Source organism: Furipterus horrens, unplaced genomic scaffold, assembly GCF_987537825.1.
Source record: "Furipterus horrens unplaced genomic scaffold, mFurHor1.1.pri manual_scaffold_3, whole genome shotgun sequence".
NCBI classification, from domain to species: Eukaryota; Metazoa; Chordata; class Mammalia; order Chiroptera; family Furipteridae; genus Furipterus; species Furipterus horrens.
The window spans coordinates 202194661-202217117 of record NW_028327173.1 but is presented as its reverse complement, the minus strand read 5'-3'; the positions used below and the strand labels follow the sequence as shown (position 1 = coordinate 202217117).

Sequence of the window (22457 nt, the reverse complement as noted above, 5' to 3'; positions counted from 1 at the left end):
TTATTTAGAAATAGAGGAACAAGGGAAACAGTAGTAACAATGAGTGGCTCTTGAGTGTCTGCTAACACGTGGCCCCGACCTTCGGAGGAGAGTGACTGGTGACAGCTTCGAGCCTCTAAACTGCAGAAATGCCGCGGGCAGGGGCTCGGGGCCCTGGGGTGACTCCTTAGTGGTTCATGAAAGCTTGCATGAGGGAAGTCTTGCCTGGACTCACAGCTGTACGACTGTTAGTGTCCAGGTCGAGCAAGGTCTCGGTCCCGTGGCGCTCCGAGCTGGCCGGGAGCCCGTGGGAATATCGTGCCAGGCACTGAATCTTCGCACCTGAAGAGGGACACTGACAACCAGGAGCACTGAGAAGGGTGCGGGGAGGCGGCTTGACTGGCACTGGCAGGTGGGGGCTAGCTGGGCGCTGGGGGGTGTCTGTTCCCCGGCGGGAACGGCCATGGTCTCTGAGGCTGTGTTGGCCCGGCCGTGTTCTGCGTCACGGGGGGAGGCACAGCCAGGACGCACGCGCGGAAGTGCTGCGAAGTCAGGTTTGGCTCAGTGCAAAGCGGACCTGATGGTGTGAGCGTCCCAGCAGCGACATGCTGTGTGTTGAGATACTGTGGTAAGCCGAGGTTAGGTTCTGAAGGTAAGAGATAAAAGAGTCAAATTACCTTTGGGAAATTCCGTAGGGCTAATATTGTCAGTGGAGTTTATGCATCGTTGTTTCTTCGGCTGCGCACCAGATGTGTAGGAGCCGAGTTTTATTAAGTAGTAATAGTTTAAACTTACCTACGTCTTACTATATGAGTAAGGATTTTACGTATATGAACTTCTTTGATCATCCCAGTAATTCTGTGGCATTGGAACCGTTTTCATCCCCATTTTATAGATGAGGAAACTGAGGCACAGATTTATTTGTTTGTCTTTTAAATAACTGGATCCAGGTCACCCAGACAGTAAATGTTGGAGCTGGAATTTGGACCCAGGCACTGTGAGAGGCACCTGTGAATGGCAGTCACTGAAGGAAAGGCAGATTTGTGCCCAGCTCAGCCCACTTTGGGGTTCAGGCCCACTGAATGGATTCAGGGCAGAATTGTGTGCTCGGCTTAAATATATTCTCTTCTGTACCCTCTTCCTCTTTATTCTTTTCACTTTCTTTTCTTTTCTTTCCTTCCTTTCCTGTCTCTTTCCCCATCCCTCCCTCCCTCCCGCCTCCCTCCTTCCTTCGTTCTTTCCTTCCTTCCTTCTTTTCCTTTCTTTTGGTGGCCAAGTGCCTATACCGAATTTATTTAAATTAAGTGCCCATATGATTTCATTTACTGAATGAAAGTGGGGGTTCCTACTTCTGGGGTTATTCAAATGAAGACTAGCTGATTACTTCATAAAGATTTTATACAAAAAGTGCCTTCGTTTGGGGGAATATTGACTTAAATTACATCTTAGGTCCTGTTCAGTTATTAAGAGTCTATGGTAAATGATAAATTAGCTACAACCTAAATGTCCAACAATAGGGAAATTGTTAAAGAAATTATGGCACACCACTCCAGTGAACCACTTTGAAGCCAAAAGAATTACATTTTTTAAGACTAATGGTATGGGGAAATGCTTAAACATAGGAAGGAAAGCCTAAATCTATATATCAATTTTTAATATAGGGTGTATGTATATACATATAAATCTATACATATACACATATCTGAAGGTAGATACTTAATAATATGGACAAGTAATATTATTTCTTCTCCTTTATCATTTTCATCTAATTTATTATGAAATGGAGCTTATAAAATCAGTTTTACAAAATGCAGCTTTAAATTCAGAAAACTCAGTATTTTTTAGAGGTTATATGAATATCTAGAATACTGTTCATTTTTAGTGAAAATAAAATAGTAATTAAGGAGAGAAAAACTAGTTTTTTACTTAAAACCTGTCCCTTAGGGAATGACGGGCTTATGCAGAGCTGTTGCCGCACTATTGTGTCCCCTCCCCATTGTGTCCCCTCCCCCTCTGTCGGAGTTGCTGCTGACTCTCCCGTGGGGGGGGGAGAGGGGCAGCTCCTGCGCATGTGTGAGACCCTCCCCCCAGAGTGGAGCCCACTGCGTGTAGCAGAGGGGGGCACAGCAAGCAGAGAGCTTCTCAGGCACCTGTCCACAGTGGGGGAGCGAAGGGGGTGATGGGCTCAGCTGTGGGGGTAGGGGTTGGTGGGGGGAGGCAGAGCTTCCTGGAGGTGACAGACGATGGCGGTGGACCTCGCCTGCCTTTTTCTCCCCACAGCATTTTATGATGAAATTTTAAGAAATAGAGCATAAGTTGAAAGAATTTTACCCACCCATTTTCTTATACTTGCCTTACCATATGTGCGCCCATCTTATTTATTTTATTTTATTTATTGATTTTAGAAGGAGAAACATTGATTTGTTGTTCCACTTATTTATGCATTCATGGGTTGATGTGTGTATGTACCCTGACCAGGGATCGAACCGACAACCTTGATGTTTTGGGATGACGCTCTAACCAACTGAGCTACCCAGCCAGGGACACCCATCTTATTTTTTGATGTATTTCAAAATAAATTGCTGACATCAATATACTACCCCCTAAATACTTCAACATGGATATCATTAACTAGAGTGCAATATTTGTTTCATTTTTTTCTTTTGATTTAAAATTTACATATATTGTAATATACAAATCTTCATTTGCTGAGTTTAGACAGGCATACACCCGGATAACCCAGACCTCTGTGAAAATGTTGTACGTCACTGTGATCCCGCAGGTTTCCTCCTGCTCCTTTTCTGTTCAGTCCCCACGCCACCTCCCCAGAGGCCATCACTGTTCTCATTTTTTCCACCATCAGTTAGTTTCATCTGATCTAGAGCTTCATAGAAATGGAATCACACAGTGTATACTCTTTTGTGTCTGACTTCCTTCATTCAGCAAGATGTTTGAGTGCTTCATCTGTGCTGTGGCACTTGCCACCATTTGTCTTTCACGCTCCTGTTGGCAGACACCTGGGCGCTTTCCAGCCCTGGGCTGCAATGCGCAAAGTTGTCATGAACACGTGTGCACAAGTCTTTGTGTGGACGCATGGTTTCCTTTTTCTTGGGTAAATACCTAGGGATAGAATTGCTGGGTCATAGGGTAGGTCTGTGTTTAGTTTTTTGTTTCTTTTTAAAGATTTTATTTTATTTTAGAGGGGATGGGAGGGAGAAAGAGAGGGAGAGACATCGATGTGCAAGAGAAACATCCGTTGGCTGCCTCTCGCACACCCCCAGCTGGGGACCCGGCCTGCCACCTGGCCGTGTGCCCTGATCGGGAAACAAACCAGCGACCTTTTGCTTTGCGAGACAACACCCAGCCACGTGAGCCACAGCGGCCAGGACTGTTTAGTTTTTAAAAGTAAGTGCCAGACCTTTTCCAAAGTGATTGTACCAGTTTATATTCCCATCCGCGGCATCTTGGTTCCTCTCCAGATGACTCACCAACGTTTGGTGCTGTCGGTCTTTTTAATTTTAGCTGTTTTGGTGGGTATGTGGTATCGCTTCCTGGCTTTAATTTGCACTTCCTCGATAACTAATGATGTTGAACACTTTTTCATGTGTTTATTGGCCATTCATGTCTTCTGTGAATTCTGTTTAGATCTTTTGCCCATTTTTAAATTGGGTTGTTTATATAACATACATCCAGAGAAGTGCACAGTTTTCACTCGCTTTTGTGCAGATACTCAGTAGTCACGTGTTTGTAGCTCTGGGGACGCCTACACGTTCCATAAAAGCATTTAGAACCCAGCCTCTTTTCCTCTGGCGTAGAAAATAGCCAGATGTAATTTTATTTGACATACTTTGTTTCAGGATTAAAAAAAGACTCTTAGACCTACACGTTACCTTTTTCAGGAGGGACACAGGACAGCCTGAGGAAAAGGGACTGCTCTGGGAGACAGACGCCTCAGTGTCCTTCTTTAGGAATAGTGTAAAAGGGGGTGATGGTTTCCGCCTTGCCTGTCCCCTGTGATGGTGATGGTCACGTGACATAATGTAGGTGACAGTACTTCAACTAGGAAGCTCCAGGAAACTATAAATTACTGAAATCTAGAAGACAGGCATGATTTTGAATTTATGAGCTGTTACTAAGGACTTTGAAATGTTAGAGTAATAAGTCCAAGGGCAGAAAAAGTTAATTGCTAGCCCTCATATTTCTCTAATTAGGAACAATTTAAAGGTCAGGCGAATCTGAATATATGTGGTTAACTTGCGTGACAGGCGTTTAAGTCTGATGCGCTTTCACTCATCTGGAGCCAGTGCACATATTCCCCCAGTGATTTTTTCTTTTTCTCAAATATAAGGTACAAGAGGAAAGGAGACTCCTGCCTCGGCATTAACCCTAAGAAGCAGTGCGTGTCCTGGGAGGGGGCTTCCACAGAAAAGAAGCATTCGCGTAAGCCTGTTGAGCGCTATTTTACGAAGAAGAACGTGGGGCTGATGAACACAGATGGAGTGGCCGTTAGCAGTAAAACCGAACCTCTCTCATCTGAGCCAATGTCGTTTATCTCAGTGAAGGACTCGGACGATGCAGTTCCTCCTGTTATAACCTGGCTGAACCCTCTGGGGATTTATGACCCATCCACCACACAGTGGTTACACGGACGGGGTCCTGTAGAGCAGGAATCAAAGCAGCCAGACTTAGAGCCGGACCGAGAGAATGCGCTTCTCAAGGCCAAGGTGGAGGAGTTTAACAGGAAGGTGCGGGAGAACCCTCGGGATATTCAGCTGTGGATGGCGTTCGTTGCTTTCCAGGTGAGTTTCTGTCCCTCTTCTCTCACTGCATGTAGCACGACAGCCCTCATTTGGGCAAAGAGGCGCTGTCCTTCTGAGCTCCTTCCTATGAGGAGCCCAGGTCCGGGGCACATAGGGATCACTAGAATGTAGCCCTAGCTCCGGGCTTGCCCGGGGTGCAGTGAGAAGACTGGTGAAGACGTGCCATCTGGGGCGGTAAATGCTTTAAAGCGTCATTTGGGGATGGAACGAGGGAGTGACTTGCTGTAGAGAGCAGGAAGAAAGGGCTTCCAGGAGAAGGTGACATTTGAATCTTGAAAGAAGCGTGGGTGTTCCCTGTGCAGGGGAAGGTCCGGGTACAGAGGACGCACAGGGCACACAGGGCTGGGCCAGGCAGGAGGCTGCTCATTGAGTTACCAGAGAGAGCTGTGCTCCCTTTCTAAAATACACGGATTCTCTTATTTCCAGTTACTTTTTGAACCACTGATACAATTATATTTTTCCCACATTTGACTGTTTTAATGGTAAAGTTGGCTCTTCAGAAGAGGTTTTCAAGGCATTGCATGCTAGTTATTGATACATAAATCTAAATTAAGTGACAGAGAGTGGACAGGTAAATAAACACAAGATCAAATATGCTGGTGACACAGGCACCCCAGGAACTGAGTGATGATCAAGAAAGTCTGAAAAGCAGTTCATTTTGAGAGGCGAGAAACCCTTTGGGGGCTTGTAACTTGAGCAGAGTCGGAGGATCCCGTTCCCTTTCCCTTTCTAAACGGGTCTTTTTGTTGTCGAGGACGAGGTCATGAAAAGTCCTGGCCTGTATGCCATCGAGGAAGGAGGGCAGGAAAAGCGGAAGAAGTCGCTGAAGCTCATTCTGGAGAAGAAGCTGGCCATTCTGGAGCGGGCCATCGAGAGCAACCAGGGCAGCGTGGAGCTGAAGCTGGCCAAGTTGCGGCTCTGCACCGAGCTCTGGGAGCCCGCCACGCTGCTCAAGGAGTGGCAGAAGCTGATCTTCCTCCACCCCAACAACACAGCCCTTTGGCAAAAGTACCTTTTATTTTGTCAGAGCCAGTTCAGCACCTTTTCAGTATCAAAAATTCATAGTCTTTACGGGAAATGCCTGAGTACTCTGTCTGCTGTGAAGGATGGCAGCATCTTGTCTCACCCCGAGCTGCCTGGCACCGAGGAGGCCATGTTTGGTAAGGACATGGTGGCCAGATCCGTGTACGTGGGAGGAATTATGCTTTTGACTGTAGTTGAAAATGAACATTTACTTTGGTTTATTTTAGAAAAGTCTAAGTTGATAAACATGATTAATAAATGGATAAAATTGATTAATCAAGAAAAAAAATATTAATGACTCTTTTTGACCATAGTAGATTCTCCCCACCCCCAGCTTTTTCTTCTTTTTTTTTTTTTTTAAGAGTTTATTTATTTTTTAGAAAAAGGGGGAGGGAGGGAGAATGGGAAAGAAACATCAATGTGTGGTTGCATCTTGCACGCCCCTAGCTGGGGACCTGGCCCACAACCCATGCCGGTGCCCTGACTGGGAATCGAACTGGTGACCCTTTGGTTCACAGGCCAGTGCTCAATCCACTCAGCTGCACCAGCCAGGGACCCGCCCCATCTTCTTAGTGGGGGTGGTGGGGGTGGGGGCATTACAGGCAATGAATCAGGAAGGAATCACTGGCCTAGAAGCTCTAGATTCTCTGTTTACTAACCAGGGAGGCACTGCAGCTGTCAGCGGCCTTATCCATTGAACTGTCTGCATTGCTGATCTCATCCAGTTCTCAGGGTTCAGGCAGTGGTGTGTGCGGGGTGCCTGACTGACTGGAAATCGTTGCGTAGATATATAGGCTATTGATAGTATACTGTTAACATTTTTGGTGTGTCCCGAAGGAGCCTAGAGTATAAATTTTGTCCAATAATGAGATATCAGAGGCAGCATCTTATGCAGGAGCTAGACTGTCCTTCTTGACTTGACTCCTGGGTTGGCCCTTCATTGGTTTTGATATGACCTTGGCTAGGTTCCTTCACCCGTTTGAGCTCTGGTTTCTCCCTCAGCAATAATAGTGTAAAACCTGCTTTGCAGGATTATTGTACGCATTAACTGAGAAAATATGTAGTGAGTCTAGCTCAGTCAGTGTCAGGCAGTTATTTGATCAAAACCCTGCTGTTACAATCATCTTCTAAAGATAAAAATATATTGCTCTAGAAATAATGAGCATTTACCACACTGGCATAAAGAGCCTTGTATTTGATATCATTTGCAATATGCTCAAATAGTTTAATGATGTTTAGTAAATGGAATTGTACCAGTGAAAGGCAAACAAATTTTCCAACATGGAACCTTGGTTTGTTGACCTCCAGCTCTGAGCACATGACGATAATTGCTGGCGAATACCGCCACCTAGCGGTCAGTGGGATGCAGGCCTTGGCTACGCCGAGATGCACGACGCATCCTTTTCCTAGAATTTTTCTTGTATAATGAGCTTTGAGTTTTTGATAACCAGTATTTAGACCAGTCTCTTGCCTTATGTTTATGTATATGTAGTCTTGTTCATATTTGTATTTTGTGATGGTTTCATATAAAAATTAGAATAAGTACACTTTGACTATAGTACTGTTGTGAGCTCTTTTAAATCCGGACCTGCAGGTGTTGCAGCTTTGAGGATGTAACAGGAGCTCATGTCAGGGAGAAGATGTTCTCGTGCTTTAGTGCATCTTAGAAATGACGCTCTTCCCCTTCAGTGGTGCTAACCAGGCCCCCCTCTGCTCTGCCGCTCTCAGCGCTCCTCCTCCAGCAGTGCCACTTCCTGCGCCTGGCCGGCCACTCGGAGAAGGCGGTCTCCTTGTTCCAGGCCATGGTTGACTTCACCTTCTTCAAACCCGACAGCGTGAAAGATCTGCCCACCAAAGGACAGGTGCAGCCCTGCTCTCCCATCTCTCCCTGCCCCTCCCCCTCCCCTCCCCTCCCCCTCCCTCTCTCCCTCCCCCTCTCACTCCCCTTCTCTCTCTTTCTGGGGGGAGGTCAGGATCTTAGGAGGTGGTGGTAGTATTTTTTAAATAGCATATCTTCATTTATATCAGACCTGCTGAGGACTGTTTCTCAGAAGGATCCTAGCAATCCACGGAAAGTTCCATAAAGAAAGTAGTGAAACGTGGGGAGGTGAAAGAAGACCCCCACCCTCCCAAATATGGGGACTCACTCTGTCCCTTTTTCTCCCTCCTTGTGGTCCTTGTTTACATGCTGGTTAATGCCCACCAGTCTGGGAAGTCGTTGTCATGCCTTTTGTACCGAGTGTCATTCTGCCTACGTTTCTAACGGGGTCTTGTGTCACTCCCCCCATTAGCCCTTCCGTTGCCTCAGATCTTTGCTGGGGTGCAGATGGAACGACATGCTGACACCTGGTCAAACACCAGTCCTGACTGGGGGAGGGGCTAGAAATTCAGATGACAGGTGAACATTGCCAGTATTTGTGATGTGAAGCAATTAAAAAAAACTTACAGAGCTGTCCACATAAGAAAACCTTCTCTTCCCTTTTCCACTTAAGAAAATTCAGTTTCCTATTCTGCAAAGAGGGTCTGGTGGAAGATGGATAGGATATCTGAATTCTTGGTGGTCTTTCAAAGGCCTTTCTTGAGAGGCTAAGGTCTCCATGTTGTAGTATTTTTGTGAATTGCCTGTAAAGACTTTATCATCATTATCTTTATCTTCTTTTCCCCCCGACAAAACTGCGTTAAAGAATTTGGTATAACTGATTATCAGCATAATAAGCCAGATAATAGCTATTTTGAGACACACTTTGCTGTCTTAATATGCTATGCTACAGAAGGGATTCTTAGCCAACTCTGCAGGGCAAGGGGTGTGTGGTCGGGGGTCAGGGTCACGGTCAGGGTCATGGTCAGGGTTGTGCTCATGTCTGCCCCTTCGCCAGCACTCTGTGACAAGGCAGTTGCTTGTCAGGGTGGGGCGGGGGGCACTGCCCGGGACTCTGGAGCATCGAGAACCATGTCCTTGATGTGTCAGAAGAGCTGGTCCAAGCTCTCAAGATTTTCAATACTAACAGCCCCTGTGACTGCAAAGTGTTTACACGACAGCTTTGAAATAAGCTTTTTATTTAAGGACTTTCTGTATCTTCATGACTAAAGAGACATTGTTAGCATAAATCCAGCCTGGTAATACTGGTCTGTGGAATAAATTAGTTAATCATTTATCACACTAAAAAAACAGAAAACAAAACCTTTTTCTTGAGTGGGCTTTCTTCCATCCCTCTTGTAAGAGTAAAGCCTGTAAAGAGGGAGTGGGTCTCCTCAGGCCCCCTTCCTGAGGAGGCTGGAGTGCGCGCAGCATCCGGCCCACGCCAGGACGCCCACCCTGCCCTCCCAGGCTCTCCTGCACAGCGTGCCCCTCCTTAAGTGCTAGCCCTTCCCGGGGCTCAGGCTAGATGAACCCACGGCTCCTGGCCCTTGATGTGCCTGCCGGAAGCCTGCTCATGCTCTTCAAAAGCTTTCTTACAAAAGCTCTCATTGAGCAACGCATTGGCTCTCTCTTGAAGTCCTTATTGTTGGTGGATAACATCACTTTTCCTGTTCCTTGCTGTGTTCACATTCTGTTCCACGTGGAATTATTGATTGCCACTGAACTGCAGACCTAACAGTGTCCAGGTGAATGAAGGAGGGGCCAGGCTTTAACATGCAGACCTTTTTATTCATTGGATGCCTGCTGTGTTTTCCTCTGCCAGCAAGTTACTGAGTCCTCCTAGGTGTGGGGCTCTGAGATGTGACCATGTCCTCGAGACCTGAGTCTGTCCTGTTGAAAGCTTGAATCCCCTTCCCCTGAAAAGATCTTAAAAGCAACCTGACCTCAGGTATCAGGGGGCCTGGCAGTGCCACTGTTTCCTGTTAGGCTGGACTGCCAGGTCAGAGCAGGGACACCATGCTGCTCCTGCCCTCCTCAGTGACCTCAGCCAGTCTTTGTAACCCGGTCTTGGAAGTGTCACCCATCACTTTCTTGCCATGTTGTAGGTCCAGCCCACACTCAAGGGCGTGATCCCACATGGCAGGTGTGGCGGTGGGGGCTACCGTGGAGGCTGCCTCCCACCCTAGAGAATTATAATCTCGGTTTCACAGTGTGTGTCATAGATCAGCTTCCGAGACTGATGACAGGCAAGGTTTCAGGAATCAGCCCCTCCTATGCCAGTCTGCACGTCTTCTGCCCAGTGACTCAGCAGTTTGGTGCAAGTTAGGATAACCTCCACATTTTGAATCTGAACAGGTAGAATTCTTTGAGCCCTTTTGGGACAGCGGCGAGCCCCGGGCCGGAGAGAAGGGCGCCCGAGGCTGGAGAGCGTGGATGCACCAGCAGGAGCGGGGCGGCTGGGTGGTCATCAGCCCAGGTAAGGCGCCTCTCAGAATGCGTGGGAATTCCTCTGGAATCTGTTTTTACATTTCGTTATTTGTTTATATGTATAATCCATTTACCAGCAGCTTGAGAACATTGTACAAACATCAGAATGTCAAAAGTACGTCAAGGAGATGTCCTGGTAGAACAGGCTGCTTCTGCCCCTCAGGGCCTTTGAAGCAGTCGACCCCCATCCTCTGTACATGACGCTCTGAGGGTTTGAGTTTTTCCCAGAGGAAATATTTTATTTTTCCATTATAGGCCGCTCCTGAAGAACTAATCTTGCTACTCGTCCCCCCACCCCCTCCCATTTTAGTGTGTGCGTAAGACAGTCTTTGCTTCCTTGGCAATGCCCAGGTCCTTTGAAAAATACTTGCTTTTTAAGGAACACTATAAATTAATAACTAGCATTTACCCTCTCAAACAGCACTGTCTAGTAGAAATACAATTCAAGCACGTGTGTAAGTTCCCATTTTCTGGTAGCCACATTGAACAAGCAAAAAGAAAACAGGTGAAATTAACTTTGATAATGTGTTTTGTTTGACCTAGTATATAAAAAATATTAATAGTTCAACATTAATATTGAAGTAATGAAATATTTTGCATTTTTTTTTCATATGAACTCTTTGGAATCTGGTGTGTATTTTTCATTTATACCGCATCCCCGTTCAGACGAGTCGCTTTCAGGGATGCGATGGCCACATATTAACGGCTGCTGCATCGACCAGCGCAGCTCCTAGCTGTTCAGGAATTGCTCCACTGGCCCGGTTTCATCCAGTGTGAGGGGGAGGAGTGGTGGGCGGGCACTCGGGGGACTAGCTCCTCATCCAGGTGCGGCTGGCCCCTGCTCACAGGTCTGTCACCTTGCTGAGCTGTGGTCCTTCCTCCGAGACATGGGGACTTCGGATTGGCTGTGGCCCGTGTGGGCAGTGTGGAGCTCCGTCACCACTTAGCTGGGCCCTTCAGGTGTCAGGGGACCTGGCTCTGAGCAGCGCCGTCAGGGGATGGTCGTGCCTCACGTGGGCTGTGAGTGTCCTTTCCCACGAGGCACTGGAACTGTGGCTCAGGCTGCCCAGTGGTCTCATACGTGAAGGACCCTGACCTGCAGGCAGCGGAGGGGTCGCGCCCCGGCTGCTGAGTCTGCGCGACCACGCGAAGGGCCGAAATGGAAAGGTCTTTCCCATGTACCTCTCCTTGTCTCCGAGGGCGCGGCTCAGCGTGCCCTGTGTTTTCAGGCGGCTCTCTTGCTTTTGTTCATGAGTGGAACTCTTAGAACGCACAGTGTTCAGGATCCGCAGTTTCTGCGAGGCAGGTTCTTGTGGCGGCGCCCAAAGGCCGCCTTAACGTCACTTCTCCGATGAGTACAAATGTCCAGCGGCCACTCGTCATCAGAGGTCAAGGTAGCTTTCTCAGTAAGGCAATGCAAGGATCAAACCCACCCCCACCCCCGGCCCCGACAGGCACCGCTCTGCTCCCGTCTCTGGACTTGACTCCTTCAGGGGCCTCGTATACGTGGAGTCATACAGGATTTGCTGTCGTTTGACTGGCTTATTTCACTTCAACATTCGTCCAGGGTGCAGCGTGTGCCGGTGCTTCCTTCCGTTTTATGGCAGAGTGATGACACGCTGTGGGTGGGTGTCACATTGTTTGTCCATTCACCTGCCAGTGATGCCAGGGCTGCTTCCCCTCTGGCAGGTGGGAGAGAGGCTGCCGTGAGCACGGATGCACGGACCCCTGTTCTGAGCCCCCTGCATTCTGTTCTGGGGGCTGTGTACCCGAAAGTGGAGTTGCTGGACCGTGCTAGGTCTGTTTCTCTCTCTGCGGAGCCGCTCTGTGGTTTTCTGCAGGGGCTGCGCCCTCACACTCCCACCGCCGGTGGGCAGGATTCCAGGCTTCCCGCCTCCTTGCCAGCACTCGTCTTCTGTGCAGCGTTTTTAGATTGGCCTTTTTCTCACTGAGCGTAATCCTCCTGAGGTTCGTCCCCGGTGTCGCATGTTTCAGTAGTTTGTTCCTGTTCATCGCTTAGTAGTGTTCTGTGCGGTAGCTGTACCGCGGTTTGTCCGTGTTGTTTCTGCTTCTTGGCTGTGAGGAGTAAAGCTGCCGTGGGCATGAGTGTACAGTTGTTGTGTGAACCTCGGTTTTCATTTTCGGGGCACCAGCACCCAACGGTGTAATTCCCGGGTCTTATGGCAAAACTGCCAGGCTTTCCGGAGTGGCTCTACCATTCTACATACCTTGTTTGTTTATTTTTAAATATGGAACGTTACAGATGACTCAGACTTTTCTCCTACTCCATTCTGTATGTTCAGAGTTAGGAAACAAAGTGAAATAAACTAAAAGATAAAGCATTTCAATAAAGGATATCTCGAATTGATCTTTTTTTTTTTTTTAAGAAGTGAGCATAGGTCGTAATCATAAGGCCACTGGTTAAAAATTCTGATGGCTTAAGAAAATCTAAACCAGCATTGTCATTAAGTGTCATTTAGCATTCTAGAACTGTGTTGTCCAGTAGTAGCCACTAGCTGCATGTGGCTATTTTAATTAAAATTAGTTAAAATGAGATAAAATTAAAAATTCATTTCTTCAACCAGCAACATTTCAGGTGCCCAGCAGGTCCCTTGTGCCCGGTGTCCCCATCAGACAGCCCAGATGCGGAACACTTCCCACCACAGAAGGTCCCGTTGGCCAGGGCCACTCTGGGTTATGTGCCATCTCCACTCTAACTGGTATGATGGCATCAGAAACCATTTTGTTTCATCGGCTGACCTGTCGGTTTTTCCTGGGAACCTGATTGTGATTATAGGAGAGTTCCGGAAGGCTGGGCCTAGTGGGTCTTCCTCGTCTTGGCCCTCCAGGTGTCCGCCGCAGCAGCTGCGTCCAGGTTGACTGGGTATCATCGGTGAGCTAGAAGTTTTGTTCTTGTCTAGATGATGATGATGACGATGAACCGGAAGATGATGACCAGGAAATCAGAGATAAGACTCTGCCCAGGTGGCAGATCTGGCTGGCTGCTGAGCGGTCCCGAGACCAGAGGCACTGGCGGCCGTGGCGCCCTGATAAGACCAAGAAGCAAACGGAGGAAGACTGTGAGGACCCAGAGAGACAGGCAAGTGCCCCCCCCCCCCCCCCACCCAGGAGGGACACTGGCCATGCGGGCTTCCTCTTCTCCCCACTCCCAGAAGGAGGTTGTCGGGCTCTCTGAGCACTTCCCTGGCCTAGGAGATGCTAGCCTGGCTCCCGTCTGTGGAAACGTGCCTTTTACCGAAAACCAGGGAATAATGTCATGGGCTGCTGGTGATGTGGGAGCATAGAGGCCCTGGACCAGATAGTTCCTGCCCTGAATTGGAGGGGGCTCTCGCGCTGACCCCTTTGGCGATTATCTCCCAGGTTGTTCAGTTACTTTTTCACATGGAAACTAGAGGGCTTAGGGTTTAAAAACACGGAGTCACTGTCCTAGATTCTTTAACTGTGTCCACTTTCCCCACCTTCCCCTTACCTTCTCAGAAATGTAACAGGTTTGACTCCAGAAGACAGAAGGGCCTGGGTGGAGAGGCCGGATGGGGACTGTAGGTACAGCCGGTCTTGCCGGAGAAGGGACTGGCATTTACAGCCGGTCGAGCCCAGGCCTTTGACTTGCGTCACGTATCTTATTTACTGTTTCTGCTGACTCGGCACACGCTACTCTGTCGGTGGCCAGTAGCTCTGGAAGTTTTGCATTGAAATGAGTGACATGATTCTGTTCTGATACCTGGAGGGGACCCAGTTTCCAAGACAGGGATGCCACTGCTTGGCGTGCAGCGCGGCGCAGGCACAGAGGCGCGAGGCTCGCTGGCTCCGGCCCGGCTGGTGGTCTGTGAGCCTTCCCGGGTGCTGCACGCCTTGCGGGGGGAGCGCCTGCTATTTTCTGCGCCACTGCTGCTGCAGCACCCATGCGTGGTGGGGGGCTGGCTGTTCACCGAGGCAGGCCTGCACAGGAGCGCCCCCTTCCCTGCCCGGAGCTGGAACGTCAAGGAGGGCTGGGGTCTTCCTATGGTGGGTGGGGTGGGGGCGTTTACAGAGCTCGTCACCCTTTCAGAGGCCACTTCTCAAGGCTCAGTCATGGCAGTTCCCTGGAAGCTCACTGCTGGAGCAGACAGCTGCTGTGAGCCAGCCGTTCCTTGTCACTTAGCCTCTTCTCTATTCAAAGCCTGGAGAAGATTACTGATTAATTGATGGTTTTCATTATTTGAATCCCAGGTAATCCCTCTTTGCTGAGAGCCACAAGACCAGTCAGATAAGCAGGACCTTGATGTAAAGGGTAGTATCAGCAGCGGCTTACACTTTAAAGTTATTACCCAAAATCAGCTATGAGTACCCACAGTCAGTATTATCCTGGCTCTCAGAATTGTTGTGTAACATGGTCCATTGCTCCTGTAGTTTCCTTCTTACCTCGCTGCTCTTTATTTCTGAGCATATTTTTCATTTCCTGAAGCAATTTTGTATAAAGAAACCACAAAATAATAAAGTCCTTTCTTCTATCTTAAAAAAAGTTTACACTTGTAACTACAAAGCAGTTGTGTGTGCTTTCAGACGTGAACATGACTATAGATTTTCTATGAGTCCGACAGGATACTTTGAAAATTGTTGGCTTTAACCCGCTCACGGACCTCCCTCCTTCTGCGAATCCCCCAAAGTGGGCACCCAGCAGCACCGCAGGGTTCCCCACGGGCACGCTGCAGCCCCTGGGCTACCAGGGAGGCTGAGCGTCTCTGCATCCTGAGGAAGACCTCGTCCCTCCCTGTCTGTTTAAAATGGCATAATGTCGAATCATTATGGGGAAAATGTGAAGGCTTTTTTGTTTGTTGCAATAAATGGATAAACTGAACAGGTCACTTGATTTTGTCTTTATTGCAGGTGGTGTTTGACGATATCGGGCAGTCTCTGATCCGACTTTCCAGCCGAGCTCTTCAGTTCCAGCTGATCTCGGCCTTCCTGCAGTTCCTGGGCGTGCCTGCCGGCTTCAGCCCGCCCGCTTCCTGCCTTTACCTGGCCATGGATGAGAACAGCATCTTCGATCACGGACTGCATGACGAAAAGCCATTGACTTTTCTCAGCCTTTCCTTTGCCGGTGTCAGCTGTGTCGGCCGCATGGAGCCGCTGGGCTGCCGGCGTTGGACCAGAGGCCACAGCCGAGAGGGCGAGGAGTTCATCCGCAACGTCTTCCACCTGGTCACGCCCCTGTTCTCAGGCAGGGAGAGGGCTCAGCTCTGCTTCTCCTGGCTGCGGTACGAGATCGCGAAGGTAACTGCAGCCCCTCCTCCCCCGCGTGCGGGCTTCCACCTGTGTCCGTGTTTCTGAACGGGATCGCGGGCTCTTGGTATTCTTCAGGGTCCTGGCCCACAGGCTGCCCCTTCTCAGCGGCCACAGGGAAGAGGCAAACAGGAGCTGTTTATTGTGTTGATACTATTTTTTTTTAAGATTTTATATATTTATTTTTAGAGCAAGAGGAAGGGAGGGAGAAAGAGAGGGAGAGAAACATCAATGTGTGGTTGCCTCTCACATGATCCCAACTGGGGACTGGCCCGCAGCCCAGGCCTGTGCCCTGACTGGGAACCAAACCAGCAGCCCTTTGCTTCTCGGGCCCGGCACTGGATCCACTGAGCCACAGCAGCCAGGGCCATTGTGCTGATTCTTGTATTACCAGATTCCTGTGATTGTATGAGCTGTTAGCATTAAGAACCAGTCTTAAGCAGGGTTAGAGGATTTAGGGGCTTATTAAAATAGATAAAATAAGCTACTTACCTTGCACTTTTTATCTGTGTATCTGCTACACGTTTGCCTAGGATGGACTCTTCTGCCCTCTGCTGGCCACAAGTAGTATCAAATCTTAATACCCAAAGTTCTGATGCTTTAACTACAGATTGCAAACACCAGGTTGTATTTAAGTAGTGTTATCTGATAAAATTGGGTGGCCGCCTCTCTTGGGAGAAGAACATGTAGAGTATTTAACAGGTGAAAGCCTGAATGTGTTCATTTTGGTGTTCCTGTGACCTCTGTAAAATCCTGATTTGTCTCCCGGCTCAGAGAGCCCAAGTGTTTACTAAACCTGGGCTGCAGGAAGGAAGTGTAAATGCCTCCTGTGGCTTTCCCAGTCCAGCCGATTGCTTTACGTTCACGGAGCGCTGGCAGTCATTCTTTTTCTTCTTACCTCTAGGTCATTTGGTGTCTGCACACTAAAAACAAGAAGAGATTAAAGTCACAAGGAAAGAACTGCAAAAAACTAGCCAAGAATCTCCTTAAGGAGCCAGAAAACCGCAACAATTTTTGCCTCTGGAAGCAGTATGCACACCTGGAGTGGTTGCTGGGCAACACAGAGGACGCCCGAAAAGTTTTCGATACAGCCCTCAGCACAGCAGGGAGCAGGGAGCTGAAGGACCCTGAGGTCTGTGAGCTCAGTCTGCTCTACGCTGAACTGGAGCAGGAGCTGGCGCCAGACCTGAGAGGGACCGCCACGGCCCGAGCCCTTCACATATTAACCAGGCTGACCGAGAACGGTCCCTATGGGCCCTATGCCGGGCAAGTCCTGGCTGTTCACATTCTGAAAGCACGGAAGGCTTATGAACACGCGCTGCAGGACTGCTTGGGTGAGAGCCACGTCCCTGACCCACCTGCCGCCGATTCCCTGGACCGCCTAGTGAGCGTGGTTAAGTGCTTTATGCTCTTCCAGTATTTGACCGTGGGGATTGATGCCGCTGGGCGGATATACGAGCAGGTGTTTGCGAAACTGAAGGGCTCTGTGCTCCCAGAAGGCCCAGGCCTGGAGGACAGAGCCGGCCCCCGCAGCGTGAGCAGTGCCCTCGAGGCCGTCACGCTGATGCACACAAGCCTGCTCAGGTTCCACATGAAAGTCAGCGTGTACCCCCTGGCTCCTCTGCGGCAGGCGCTCACAGAGGCCTTGAGGTTGTTTCCGGGCAACCAGGTTCTTTGGCGGTCCTATGTACAGATTCAGAGCAGGTCCCACAGCGCCAGTAAGACCAGAAGATTCTTCGACGCAATCACCAGGTCTGCTGAGCCCTTGGAGCCTTGGTTGTTTGCAATCGAAGCTGAGAAAACGAGGAAAAGACTGGTGGAAACTGTTCAGAGGTAATTACAGATCCCCTTGTTCAAGGGGCCACAGGCCGTATGGAATGCTTGCTGCGCTGCCCCCGCCCCCATAAGCTCAGGAATGCAGAAATGCATGTGGGCCCGTGCCTGGCACACCTGTGTGGGGTTTTAGGTGTTAGAGAATAGCTTATTGGAAGAGGAATAAAGGACCTGCAAGTAGCAACGTCTCGCGGTAGAGGCTTTGTAGGCCGTGTTTATTGGGATCCTCAGCGTTGCTTACATTGCGTGGGTGGTGACTCTCAGGCCTTCAGGTGTCTGAGTCACGGTAGTGAAAGAATAATGGGTAAGAGCACAGGCTCTGGAGTTGGACTCTGGGTTCAAATCCCAGCTCTTCCATTTACCAGCTTTGCGACTTTGAACAAGTCACTTTACCTTTCTAATTGGCGAGAAGCGAGGACTTGGTGTGAGACTTGTAGACAGACTCGCTGCGGTGCAGAAGCCACAGAGCCCTGGACAGTGCCTTCCTCTGGCCTCGGAGGAGCCACATCCTGTCTATACTCTGCACCCTCAGTGCCCACAGACCTGAGGGATGGCCCTGCCTGACAAGCTCAGGTCCCATGTGGCTGACGTTCGTCATCACTAACGCGAGTCTGCCTCCTGCGATGGCGGTGCGGGAACTTGCCTCAGAGTTACACGAGCCTTTGTCTTGCAGGGTAGATGGCCGGGAGGTCCACGCCACCATCCCCGAGACCGGCCTGACGCACCGCATCAGAGGCCTGTTTGAAAATGCGATCCAGAGTGGCCATGGCAGCCAGTGCCCTTTACTGTGGAGGATGTATTTGAATTTCTTGGTAAGAAAATATTTAGCGTTGTTTGTATTTATGCAGGACTCTGCTTCTTCCTCCATGAGTGAGAAGGCGCGGGGTCCAGTAGGCACTGCATGGGCGGCCTGGGGTGCCTCCTCCCCCCCCCTATCTGCGGGTGGGTGATGTCAGGTCTCTCGGGGCCGGGAAGGGGTAGCCAGTTGCACTTTGCTCAGGGTATTTATTTGGTAAAGCGGTAGGGCGGTGCCGTTGCCGGGCGGTTAGGTGCAGCACGCGGTCACGTGGGTTTCTCGGGTTGAGTTTGTTAAGTCGACAACTTAGAAATGGTCTAAGAGCTTTCATTGGAAAGAGACTTGAGTTCTTGGCCACGCTGCTCATAAGTGTTTCCAGGTCCTGATCTGTTTGTTATTCAAAGATGAGATTCTGTTTAGAACGTGGCTTTTAAATTAGACTTTTCCAAAGCAACTGTGTTTTCACTTGAAAGTACATGGTAATTGAACGGGGGAGGCACCATTTAATTTTGCTCATGTGCGTGTGCAGGCTGAACGTGGACTCTGCCCTGGTTACAGGCTGGGCATTGGGATGGGCCTCATTGACTACAACAAAGTCTTCCTGGCCACTTGAGTGTCATTTTGGCTCAAGGCTGCCAAGTCATATCCAAGAGACCTTATTGTACCTTAAGAAGTCAGGGGTGACCTTCCTTACAGATAAATCTCATGCATATCTCTGATTATTTCCACAGGATAAATTCTCAAAAGTCAACCCGAATGTCTGAACATTTGCAATGGACATGACAGAGTAGGGAGGTGTAAAGGGGTGCAGAGAGAGTAAGTTAGGGGCGAGGAGGTGTGGACCTCCCCATCTTCTTAGACCCCTGACCTCTGAAAGGCCTGAGTGCCGGGGGAGGACCCATTATCTCAGGGCAGCCGCTCATCGGCACACCCAGGACAGATGGGCACATCCTGTGGGCAGAAGTTGGCATCAGAATGAATTATTGCAACATTTGTGTGTTTTTAACATTTATCCTTCAGACCCAAAAGCTCAGATTTTATGTCTCGACTCCCTTGTGTGATATGGAAGCATTTGGAGTCCAAACGCTGGTGTTCTGTTCGTGGCTCATTTGTGGCCCATTGGTGGCCTGTCAGTCAGAGGTGGCAGCTCAGGCAGCCATCAGGAGGATGGGGTTCCAGTCCGGTCTCCACTCCTGTCGTTAGGCCTCCCAGCGAGTGAGCAGATTAGATGCTCCCTGATATTTTCAGCACTAATGTTCTGTGTGTCTTTCTAAGCAGATAGGAGACCTTCACATTTAAAAGGGGAGAGCTTGAAAATTTGCTGGTTTAATTCCTCCTGTCTTTTATAAGTAGAGATAGAGAAAGTGAGGTGCAAACTTGCAGTATTTTTACTGAGAATCTGCTGAGCCAGGCTTGGTTGGATTGTAGACAGAAAAGTTCTTATGGACTTGGAAAAAGATTGGGATCCTTAGGGAATTTCTCTCCTTTTGGAAAGCGCGGCATTGGAGATTAATTAGAGCAGTGACTCCCCCATGCAGCTCCTGAGGCATTTGGGTGGGCTCCTGAAGCTTTGATAAACACAGTGAGAAAACTAAATCGGGCCAAAATGCAAGGTGTAGGCTGCGAGTCCCAGGAGGGGACAGGAGGGCACAGGAGGGGGACAGGAGAAGGGAGCATGGGGCGTTGTGAAAGGTTACGGCTCCGTGGAGGAGGGTCGCTGGTTTGTTGATCGTGCATTTGCGTCTTCCAGCGTGCATACGTACACGCTTACCTGCCTGTTTATATCCATGCAAGTGTGTCTGCTTGTCTTTGCCCGCTGCGAAATCAAAGAAATTAACACTTTCTGTTGGTCATGGAGACTATGGAGAAAAGAGGACTTGGGACAAACAGTTAAAATTTTCCACTAAGGCTGCAACTTAATTTAAAGCCTCTTTTTTGAGGGAGACTTCCTGCATACCCATTAACACTTTTAGCCAAATTATTCCTGTTGTTTCCGCTAAAGTTACAGTTCAGTTTGGTTATCTGCCTACAGAATAAGGAGATAAATGTGAGTATATGAACCAGTTAGCTGATTCCATGGGCCTGATGAGAGAAGTCTTTAATACACGGAAAGGGAACAGTGGATTTCTGACTTGGAATCACCAGGTGCTATTTTCTCCCATGTAGTTTCTTTCCACTTAGTTGACAGCTGCCAGAGTGAGACTAGGTTGAAAGGCCACCGTTTACAGGAGCTGGTGGGAGGGGAAAGAACCCTCTTCGGTTCCCCTTTCCAGGGGAAAGGGTCGGCCTCCTCTTACGAATACTCCGATAAAGTATTCTAGGAATGTATCTTTTATTTGGGGAGGGTTTGATACTTTTTCAAAAAATTGTATAAGCTAACAGTTACTCAGATTTGTTTATACTTGGTTAAGAAAAGCGAATCAAACTTTGCCAAAGCTTGAAGACCTTCAGGCTTCTCATTTCCTTAGAGACGCCGCTTCTCCCGTGTGGAGGAGGCGCACAGATGAGAAGGCATGGAAGTGCCAGAACAGGTGATTCGCAGGCACCAGGAAGCTTCTCTAAATGCGGAGCTGTCGCTGAAGGTGGGTGGGCAGCTGCCACGCCGCACTGCCCTGGTCCCACCCCTGAGGCCCCTCCCGGCCCCCACCCACCCAGCTTCGGGCAGCTGGCCCGCAGCACAAGCCATAGACTCATCTGTTCGCGAGGGTCTCGTTTGCTGAGTCCTTCATGTGGTGCGTTCATGTGGCTTTAGTTTTGGAGGCTGGTGGTGGCGGCATCGGAGGCTTAGGTGGGTGGAGACCAATACCAGCACCCTGCCCCTTTGGGAGCTGTGACACAGGTCTGTGCCTGGTCCCAGTTACTGCCCCGAGATGCTCCCAGTCTGCCTAAGGAGACTTGTTCTTACCCATCACAGTCCCGTGGGGTCACCGGGTGCATGGGAGATTTCAGCCCTTAGGCATTTGACAAGGAGTTGGACTTGTTAAGATGGGGACGTTTAGGACGTGTGGAGGAGGACGGAGCAGGCCGGGGTGGTGCCCATGAACTTCTCACCTGAGGCCTCTGCTGGGCTGCGAGGGAAGAGACACCCAAGGCTGTGTTCTAGAGTATGAGATCCTGAACGGAGAAGACCAGTGGTCACCACCAGGCTTCCACCGGGCCTGGAGCACCCCCGTACCTGACTCAGCGAAGGTATCTTCTGGAGGCCAGTTGATGGTCGCAGAGAGCGGTTCTCACCTGAGGCAGCTCACGTGCTGGGATGTGCTGGGCTCCGGGATCACCCGTGAGTCTCACAGACCCAGCAGTTGAGAACATACATAGTGTAGTCCTCCTTTCTCCTTTCAAAAGCGAGGGGAGGAGGTCTTCAGTTTAGTCCGTATTTTGGGGGAGGAAATGAGAGTATTTTGTTGTGCAAAGGAAGGGCAGCTCACTGCTCCTGGGGTGGACGTTTGGGGGTCTAGGCTGAGCATGGCCGAGGCTCACGCCAGCACAGGAGCATGGGGTCCCCCAGCCGTGAGGCTGGCTCTGTGTGTGGTGGGCACTTGGAGGAGGCAGGGAAGGCCTGGGCCTTGCCTGAAGCGAAGTCATCACAGAGGCTGGTTGCAGCCCAGAGTGACAGTCCTGGTGACTGTGGAGCTCCCCTGGAAACGTGGAGGAGGAGGGGAGGCTGACCTCAGTAGGCAGAGCTCCTGAGGCATAGTTGGTGTCTGTAGGTGCCATTGCTGGGGCTTCTGGGGGGTTGGTCAGCAGCCCTCACTAGTCTCGTGCTGGACGCCAGGCACCAGCCACCTGGCAGAGAGAGACGGGTGTCCCCGGGAAGGTTCCCCTGTGGGAACGGGGAGGCTAGAGGACGGGTGGGTGTGCACTCACAGCTGCGGACACGTGCCAGCCCGGGGAGCTGCCCAGGTGGGCTGCGTGCATGCAGGAGCCGCCGAGCGAAAGCCCTTCCTGGGACGTGGGAGGGTCCCCCGTGGGGGGTGCCATGCACACCTCTGGCTCCCACAGTGGGCATGGAAGGACTGCGTGTCTGAGGGTTAGGACTAGGGGTTTTATGCCCAGAGAGAAAACCTGCTGGATATCTGCACACTTCCTGATTGAAATTCCTGACTGAAGATCTACTCTCAAAATTATGAGTATCTCTTTTCTCTAAGATAGTTTTCAGAAAATAGCAAATGTTAAAGCAAATACTTTCTCTATATAAAGTCATCAGCCTTCTCTCTCTCTCTCACACACACACACACACACAGTCACATGGTAAGTGGACACCCAGTAGCTACAGTGAGGATGTCCCCACAGGCTCATCTGAGGAGCCCTGTGTGGGCCAGGACAGAGGTGGTCTCCATAGCCTTAGCCTGCCTGTTGCAATTAATCATTTTTG

General features: G+C 49.7%; 1 protein-coding gene across 1 annotated transcript in view; it reads left to right on the top strand.

The window, feature by feature from the left end:
* Positions 1 to 22457, top strand: part of NRDE2 (NRDE-2, necessary for RNA interference, domain containing) — a 36985-nt gene that overhangs the window by 13475 nt on the left and 1053 nt on the right. The window contains exons 5-12 of the mRNA XM_090271288.1: positions 4328 to 4778; positions 5554 to 5959; positions 7551 to 7684; positions 10039 to 10159; positions 13092 to 13270; positions 15058 to 15444; positions 16358 to 17286; positions 17960 to 18098. Coding sequence (XP_090127414.1) covers positions 4328 to 4778; positions 5554 to 5959; positions 7551 to 7684; positions 10039 to 10159; positions 13092 to 13270; positions 15058 to 15444; positions 16358 to 17286; positions 17960 to 18098 — 2746 coding nt within the window. The remainder of the gene's footprint in view (positions 1 to 4327; positions 4779 to 5553; positions 5960 to 7550; positions 7685 to 10038; positions 10160 to 13091; positions 13271 to 15057; positions 15445 to 16357; positions 17287 to 17959; positions 18099 to 22457) is intronic.